Source organism: Branchiostoma belcheri, unplaced genomic scaffold (genome assembly GCF_001625305.1).
Source record: "Branchiostoma belcheri isolate BF01 breed outbred unplaced genomic scaffold, Haploidv18h27 scaffold52, whole genome shotgun sequence".
NCBI classification, from domain to species: Eukaryota; Metazoa; Chordata; class Leptocardii; order Amphioxiformes; family Branchiostomatidae; genus Branchiostoma; species Branchiostoma belcheri.
Genome location: NW_017804154.1, coordinates 748,671 through 757,558, shown reverse-complemented (window position 1 = coordinate 757,558; position 8,888 = coordinate 748,671). Strand labels below are relative to the sequence as shown.

Below are 8,888 nucleotides of genomic sequence, written 5' to 3'. Positions count from 1 at the left end.
CCATGGAGTATTCAATCGTCACTGTCATGTTCTGGGGAATTCAAAGATCATATCTATTACGTGTTAATACTTCAGGATATACTATATCTCATTTATTAAGAATAATGATAATAAAGCTTCAACGTGTCTGTCAAAGCAGAGACCGCAGACTCACCGAGTTCGCTTTAGAAAGCGGGCCGACTTCAAGAACAGCCACAGTGTTGATCACCTCGACTTTGCCATCTGTTATGAAATAGAAGAAAACTACACCGATGTATCCTGAGTTTCTGATGACATACATTATTTCATAGAAATGCAACAAAGCCACAATGTATATATAGCAAGCAATGAGAAGCGTCAATATCTGTGGCAGTATAAAGACCAAAACGCAGAAATTCGATTATCAAGAAACGTAACATCCACCTCTCGTAGGAGGACTGCTCTCCTTCTTATAACCCCGCGGAACTGCCTTCCCTGTTCTCCACTTTTCCCAGTCTGCCACGGTAGAAGTGTCATTCATGGAAAAGAAGAGCTGCAAATTTTCATGGACACCGTGCAGTACGGTGTGCATGAGCCTAGGGGGCGCGGTTGTTACTGCAATGGTAAGAGTCGTTCAATTATTGAATAAGTTCTTATAAGTCGTTGGAAACCTAGTTTGAAGAGGGTTTGCGAAACGTCTATTAAAGAAGTACTAAAATTGGCACAACCCAATTAAGTTTGCTTAAAGACACTTGCTTAATAAACACTGGCAGGTTATCAGCACAGGTGGCCTGCAAGTTGCAAGCAAGAGTTGGGAGCATTTACGAATTAAGTGATATATATAACAACTACACATACAATTTCCAATTCTAACTATAATCACATATGAACGGATGTAAAAAGAGAAAACATCATTCATCAAACAGTTCGATGTCTAAAGCAGAGTACATTCAAAATGTTAGTAATGTGAAACTTCAGTGATACCTGAACAACCTGATCCATTAACGAATCCATCTCCTCTATATCCAGTGTTGCAGATACAAGTCGCATCAAGGGCAGGAGGAGGATTATCCGTACAGGTGGCCTGGGCGTCACACGGATTAGCCAGGCAGGTATTTATGTCTGAATGACGACACGAAAAAATGAATATTAACATTTATAATTCAGACGTCAGGATCAGTCAGAAGATGGCTAAAAAGTAAAGGTTCAATATAATAACATAGGTGTACGGAAAACACCTGAACACCTGAATGTTGTTTACATAAACGGAATACCTGAACATCCAGTTCCACTGACGAGACCATCTCCTGTATATCCAGTGTTGCAGATACAAGTCGCACCAAGGGCAGGAGGAGGATTATCCGTACAGGTGGCCTGGGCGTCACACGGATTAGCCAGGCAGGCGTCTGTGTCTATAGATAGTATCATCAAATGGTCATACAAAGCCCTAACATCGACAAATATTAGAACCTTATCAGCCAAATCACTTGAACGCTCAATTCGCCAAGAAGTCTGCGTTGTCATGCTATAATGAAACAAAATACCTGAACATCCAGTTCCACTGACGAGACCATCTCCTGTATATCCAGTGTTGCAGGTACAAGTCGCATCAAGGGCAGGAGGAGGATTATCCGTACAGGTGGCCTGGGCGTCACATGGATTAGCTAGGCAGGCGTCTATGTCTATAGATGGTAACATTAAATCTGGGGTTAGAACGTGTTTAAGTGGTACAGACATCTGCAAATACCCAACAACCTACTTGCACAAAATCTCTCTAAAAGTTTTTGGTATCATACACGGCTCTTGGAAAGTCAAATACCTGAACATCCAGCTCCAACAACAAGCCCATCTCCTGTGTATCCAGTGTTACAGGTACAAGTCGCATCAAGGGCAGGAGGAGGATTATCCGTACAGGTGGCCTGGGCGTCACATGGATTAGCCAGACAGGCGTCTGTGTCTATAGATAGTAACATAAAAGGTGACATTAGAAACGTATGTAAGTGTTATCAAAAATATTATGAATACTCAACATTAGCACAAAATTTATATGCACAAATCTGCCTAAATGTGTACATGTGTAATACATGGCTTTTAGAAAGTCTGATACCTGAACATCCAGTTCCACTGACGAGACCATCTCCCGTATATCCAGTGTTGCAGGTACAAGTCGCATCAAGGGCAGGAGGAGGATTATCCGTACAGGTGGCCTGGGCGTCACACGGATTAGCCAGACAGGCGTCTGTGTCTATAGATAGAAACATAAAAGGTGACATTAGAAACGTATGTAAGTGTTACCAAAAATATTATGAATGCTCAACATTGGCACAAAATCTATATGCACAAATCTGCCTAAATGTGTACATGTGTAATACATGGCTTTAAGAACAGTCTGATACCTGAACATCCAGTTCCACTGACGAGACCATCTCCTGTATATCCAGTGTTGCAGGTACAAGTCGCATCAAGGGCAGGAGGAGGATTATCCGTACAGGTGGCCTGGGCGTCACATGGATTAGCTAGGCAGGCGTCTGTGTCTATAGAGGGTAACATTAAATTTGGGGTTAGAAACGTGTTTAAGTGTTACAAACATCTGCAAATGCCCAACAACCTACTTGCACAAAATCTCTCTAAAAGCTTTTGGTATCATACACGGCTCTTGGAAAGTCAAATACCTGAACATCCAGCTCCAACAACAAGTCCATCTCCTGTATATCCAGTGTTGCAGGCACAAGTCGCATCAAGGGCAGGAGGAGGATTATCCGTACAGGTGGCCTGGGCGTCACATGGATTAGCCAGGCAGGCGTCTGTGTCTATAGATAGTATAATCAAATGGTCATACAAAGCCCTAACATCGACAAATATTAGAACTTTATCAGCCAAAACACTTGAACGCTCAGTTCGCCAAGAAGGCTGCGCTGCCATGCTATAATGAAACAAAATACCTGAACATCCAGTTCCACTAGCGAGACCATCTCCAGTATATCCAGTGTTGCAGGTACAAGTCGCATCAAGGGCAGGAGGAGGATTATCCGTACAGGTGGCCTGGGCGTCACACTGATCATGCAAACAGACGTCCGTGTCTGAAAATGATATCATTAAAATCAATCGTACTTTCCAAATGGGAAAAACCCAGTGGGCCATAAACACGTTACCGATTAAAAAATAACCCAAAAACTGGTATCCGGGCGCACACTAGGTGGCGGATTTGATTAACCGTTTACTCTTTCCTCTTTGAAATGCCTCTTATATATCCAATTAGCGAATGCTAACCTCTCAACTGCCATGTCCGACTCTCTGTCATCAGAGGAAACAGAATAGATATACCCCCCCCCCATCGGTAGCATACGCCTGCATTGATTAGGATCAACCATTCACTTCGCTATACAAAAGACCCTTAATGAATAATAGATTAAGCTGATGACGCAGGAATGGGAGCTATGCTACAGGTGATTCCTCATACACATAGATATGCATCGAACATCAAGATAACGACAGTCTTCACCGTCCATAAGCCAAACAGTGCGATATAAACAGACATTTCATGTGCTCCTGTCATGAATGTACGAAATAGAAGTTGATGTTTAAGTGGAAGCAGACTTAATAATCTGACAACAGGAAGTCTACTAGTATTTCCTGTCCTCAATGTCCAGCTATATGGATGTCTGTTGCCTATTGCCGAAGGGAAATCCTCGAGAAATTAGAAACATGGCATAGACCAGGCATAAGATCTTCGATTTCTTGTTTTCAAATGTAACATGGCCCGACGGTTGAACAACTAGAATGTCGAAAGTGAGAATAGATTGATTTGTATTACCTGTTTCGCAGATGAATTTAAATGTGCCAGAGCAGCTGTAGTCCTTCCATTGGCCTCCCAACAAAATACGAACGCAATCCGCTTGAGAGCCGGGACCGTCATTTGGCTCACCGGTTGCCCATTTTCGAAAGGTACCTAGTGTACTTCCGTCATTCCAGACAAAATTGTTTTCCTGTTGAAAGTCTGTTAAACCAATCCACGCATCTGTTGCTGATCCACTCATCAGACTGACTAAGAAGTCATTTGTGGCTTGATCTTTAGAGAACGCCAGATGAGCTCCAATACTATTACAGGCGGCCTTAGCCTCTGTGTAAGTATTAGGACTGGCAGATAATCGGAAACAGTGGCCATTGTGACTTGCCCAATTACACATCCCTGAAAAGAACATACATATTATGAATTAACATATACATATACATATCACAATGACTTCTTCAGATAAAAGTCAACAATGAAAGATATTTCAAACTGGTTTATTTTCATTTACTAAACTTCCAGTTGTCGAGGGAAACATTGCAATTCATACTCGTACACTGCTACCCGTGTTATGTACATGTGCTCTCACTAAAACCCCTTTCCACTAGATGGCGATCACTGAGCGAGGAGGTTAACCTCCTTGCACTGAGCGACCAAAACTGCATTTGTGTGACTATTGATTCCATCATTGGAATATTATGCACAACGCAAAAGTATACAGCAAAACACATGAAACTTTACAAAAATTTCTTTGTCTATGAAATTCGTCCAGCCATCTATCAAATATTTGGTCGCAGCTGCAGCCTCTAAATTCAGAGTGTATCAAAGATTATCAAATCATACTGTAGTGTACTTACCACTCGCGTCTGTTAGAACTACGAAAACACATAGCGTTGTAAGGGCGACACTGTATCCAAATGATCTGACAGACATGTTGGGTCGTAACAACGCGGATTTGCTGTTATTATTGGCAACAAGTGGTGTGTTCATCTTCTCCCCATAAACACAACCGGGCGTCGAATGCTGCTCTCCGATCTTCAGCTTCAGTTAACACATATCTGGTAAAATCATACAGATACTGTACAATATTATTATGTTGTTGGACCAGAACTGTCCCCGCGATGACAGTCAAGAAACATATATTTTTCACAAATGGCAGCACCAATGCTGACCACGCCCTAGTGACGCAATATTGATACGTAGGGCCGTAGTGACCATGGCAACCCTCCAAGCCAATTGTTTTCGACGCCAATTTTTTTCGGAGGGCAAATGTTTTCGAGGGCAAATGTTTTCGAGGCCACGGCACAAACATAATATACAACGTATACGTAACTGCATGCATCTCCGTATGTCATGAATGATAAATGAAGCATTCTCAAGCAGAAGTAAACTCAGCTCCATGGTATCTTTAATGTTTCTGCACTGTACCATGAACGCATGGACGTGTTGTCGCTGCCTGGATCTAAAAAAAAGGAGCCATTAGGCTAGATGCGTTAATCATTGTATTTTCTTTTTCATACATGTTGTTTGTATTTGCAATTAGCCCTCGGGCATGCATTTGCAATAAACTTTCATAATCAATGTTCCAAGGTAGACTAGTCTTACGCACTGTCGACACTTATAAACAACAAACCATCGTTCGGGGAAAAGCTGGTGTCGCACATTCCCTTTGAATTTGCTTCTCTCAGCTTCCTCAGCTATCAAGCCTCATACGAAGACAATACAGAAACGTTGTTCCTAGGCCTGGCGTGATATAGACAATTAGAAACCAGTGGTACACTCTGTTCAACTATCAAGCATATACTAGTATCTGATATTGTGTTCAGTTGTGTAATTTTAGTTGACCCAAGAATTCTGCACTAGAACACTATCATGTCCCAAGAGTGACGTCTGCATGTGATACCCCCCATTCCACTTGATTAGATTGCCAAGAGATTGCCAAGGTCGCCATGTTTGGGATATAAATTACTGTTGAGGCCGTTGTGCGCTCACGTCGCTCTCTCTTCGCTCATTGTTGGTTCACCGTCCTCACGGCGACGGTATGAACCGGTTCAAATCGGAGAATGCGCTGTCATAGTGAGATGGGGCCTTAAACAAGCCAGGTGTTGCCGGTGTATCTTGCAGAAGTGACGGACAGATAGCCTAGTCTGGATTGTGCTAAGGTTATGGCTACGGTAGTGAAACCTGAAGTCAACATACCAGTACCTCGAAGGCTATAAATCGGCATAACGGTATGTGTGCACGGTTTAATTCGGTTACATCTATATTGCCTATATTGTCTGAAAAAATCTTTTATGAGTATACATGTATTTGTCTAATATATCAGTATCCATTCTTGGCTGATATTCATATTTGCGTTGACTGGTATTTCATGCCAACAGAGTAACATTTCCGATACTATGTGCTACATATTACAGTTTCACGTTGTAGTTGTACGGATATTGATGTATACATGCAGTGTGAGGTAAGTCGCCTTTGAGAGGGCAGGCAACGACTAAATCGTATAAAACCGTGCGTTATACATGCAACAACTCCCAACACAGTGGGATGATTCTTCTTCACGTTGAAATGTATATAAACTTTTAGATGTCTATTCTCCAGGAGACAGCCTCCTGCCTCAAAACCCGTGTCTATCTGGATGCGCGAACTTTCCTGGTTAAAGAACCACGAGCCTCCGTTGGTTTACGCAGCTCCATCCAGCGACGATTCTGTGATAATGCAGTTATCTGAGCTCAATTCCAAGATGTCGTTCCTGGACAGAGTGTGATCTTAACCCTTCCAGTTTGGATGCAGCGGAGAAGCTCTTCCGACAAGGGTTCAACCTGTACAGTCGTTTTCTTTGGCATGTGTCTATCTCCCAGTTCTCCACCCTATAAAGATTCAAATAAACGTAATACACCATTGAGTACAATAAACGTTTGATGGTATCACCTTAATGATGATTTTCCTTAATATTCAAAGGCACGAAAAATATGCACCATAATTTAAATCTATTCTTTCATTACTCACGGTGCAATCATGGTGGTTTGATGAGCTTTCCTTCTTCTGTGTCCTTCCAGCAAAAATGATCTCACAGGCGGCGACAACGACTGCCAGCAGAATGCCCGCCCCGAGCACCATGAACACGCCGGCAAACACGTCCAGGCCGATGTCTCCACGTTTGACCTCAGGGTCGGGGCCGAAGAGGGGACATCCGTCCTTAGGCCACCACTTGGCCTTCAGCAGGTCCAGTGTTCCCGTTTCCTGCATCTTCAGGATCCTGTGTAATACGTTAAACAGTTTGGATTTGATGAAAAATGAAAGAAAACGATGATTAGCTTAAAGCAAAAGCGCTCTGATTTTCTGTCCTTTTCATGGCGAGAAGCGTCAGACTCGACAAGAAAGATTTCACACCCCCGTTAAGTATCTATAGTTCAACCTTTTGTTTTATTCATTAATGTGAATTTCTCGCTGGTTCTGCACACTGTATTTCATTGACACTTGCTCCTAGCCTATGGGAAACTATTTTGAAATCCAATTCGACCTTCCCATCAGTCTTAGCCTATGTACCATCCGGATTTTGCTCCGCTACGCTAGAAAAAAAATCTAGCACAGCGGAGCAAAATCCGGATGGTACCCAGGATATGTCAGTCTGCGGTTACACCATTTCCTTCTGACGTCTTGTGATTCTACTGTATTGAAATAACTACGGACACACAGGTTAACAAACAGATGAATACCTGAAGACAAAATCTCCGTACACGGAAGTGATAAAGTTATAGTTTACGCCTTCTACACTATTACTATCATAACACTGGCTACTTCGGATGGCGACTCACCCAAGGGTCAATGCCTCTGCTAGAGGGCTGCCTTTCTTGGTGGGAATGCCATACCCTCTATGGAGGAATGGGACTCCAACCATCATCAGTTTACACTCAGGATCGGTGATGACGTCATAGGCCAGAGTCGTGTCGTCAGCCATGTAGACGTAACTTCCTGTAATAATAATATCATCCATGATAAGGCTTTGCGTAGCACTAATGTACATATATTATTGTATAAATCCGAGTCGCTACTCATTTTGGATTTAAAACCTTGAAGCATGTTTCAAATTGTTCTTTTTATAATGGGTGAATAGATAAAATTTTGTTCAATTCGTTTTTCTCGTGGAAGCCGTTCGAAGTTGTGAGATGGGCTTGGGTGCATTGAGTCGCTAGCTATTTCTGTGCATCGTTCTTGCCATCTGTCACAGTAGTCCTTCAAAATTCAGTCATCTGCCTTGGAAACAGCATTAACCTTCTTCCTACTGCCTAACCTGTTAACCAGTACCGATTTGGTGCCAAACAACTACCTTACCATGCTGAAGGTTAAGAACCATACCGTTGCGAGCTCTGCTCATGCCTTCCACATAGTTCCTGACGCCATTCTCTCGGTTGCTGATCATGGCATACCACATCCGCTCAAAAACCGTGCCGCTTCCTGGACAGGAAGAAGTTGTCAGTTTATATTGGATAAGTGATGATTTGTGGCTAATATAGGTCAAATCAACGTGATGGAGTCATCAGTCACAAACAGACTCAACAGTTTCATGATGAAATCTAGAGATGATGGTCCGCGATGCGCACTTGGAACCATGAACTCGCTACTTATGATCAAATATGATCATATGAAATCAAAGCCTCCTGTTTCTTAGATACCTATATACCTTCAGGCTCCACTGCACGTGACTCGAAAAACTTGTAGTACCCTCCCCCTCGCACCAGTCCATAGGGGATGTCGGTCTGTGACGCCAGGTCCTCCAGGGAGTTGATGGAGGAAGACATGCGATTCACCTGTGGTAAAGTTTCAAACCAAACCCGGTTACTGAGATATTATCGATCGTAAATTGAATTAGAAAAGGAAAGAGGAGATTTGGGGGAGATTGGCCAAAAGGTGAAGTTGGCAGGCTAAGAGGGAATGACTCCACCCGCACTCTCCACCAGCGCAGTTAATGGGGGTATAAACACTTAGAAGTTCTCAGCCTGCAAAGTAAATGCTAGGCCCCATGGATGTACGTGAGACCATCCCTTTGGTTGTACCAAGAAATTCACAGAAACTCTAAATATTTCCCGGAGATTTGAAATCTCTGAGTTCTTGACATGGTAATTTTGCCTCACAGGAG

General features: G+C 42.8%; 2 protein-coding genes and 1 long non-coding RNA gene across 3 annotated transcripts in view; all 3 read right to left on the bottom strand.

Moving 5' to 3' along the window:
- Positions 1 to 154: 154 nt before the first annotated feature.
- LOC109480825 lies at positions 155 to 1,043 on the bottom strand. The gene is made up of 3 exons (XR_002140858.1): positions 943 to 1,043; positions 403 to 573; positions 155 to 222 (listed from the first exon to the last, which is right to left on the bottom strand). It is a non-coding gene; the product is annotated as an uncharacterized LOC109480825 (long non-coding RNA).
- A 172-nt stretch (positions 1,044 to 1,215) lies between these two features.
- On the bottom strand, positions 1,216 to 4,805 carry LOC109480652 (complement component C1q receptor-like). The gene is made up of 7 exons (XM_019782882.1): positions 4,606 to 4,805; positions 3,773 to 4,147; positions 2,901 to 3,038; positions 2,066 to 2,203; positions 1,778 to 1,915; positions 1,503 to 1,640; positions 1,216 to 1,370 (listed from the first exon to the last, which is right to left on the bottom strand). The coding sequence occupies exons 1-7, from the start codon at positions 4,736 to 4,738 to the stop codon at positions 1,216 to 1,218; spliced, it is 1,215 nt and encodes a 404-aa protein (XP_019638441.1). The 5' UTR covers positions 4,739 to 4,805.
- A 1,392-nt stretch (positions 4,806 to 6,197) lies between these two features.
- LOC109480688 (glutamate receptor ionotropic, kainate 3-like) overlaps positions 6,198 to 8,888 on the bottom strand; it is a 7,711-nt gene continuing 5,020 nt past the window's right edge. Inside the window, exons 6-10 of the mRNA XM_019782919.1 lie at positions 8,433 to 8,559; positions 8,108 to 8,206; positions 7,567 to 7,723; positions 6,758 to 7,007; positions 6,198 to 6,618 (exon numbers count right to left, since the gene is read on the bottom strand). Coding sequence (XP_019638478.1) covers positions 6,481 to 6,618; positions 6,758 to 7,007; positions 7,567 to 7,723; positions 8,108 to 8,206; positions 8,433 to 8,559 — 771 coding nt within the window. The 3' untranslated portion in view covers positions 6,198 to 6,480. The remainder of the gene's footprint in view (positions 6,619 to 6,757; positions 7,008 to 7,566; positions 7,724 to 8,107; positions 8,207 to 8,432; positions 8,560 to 8,888) is intronic.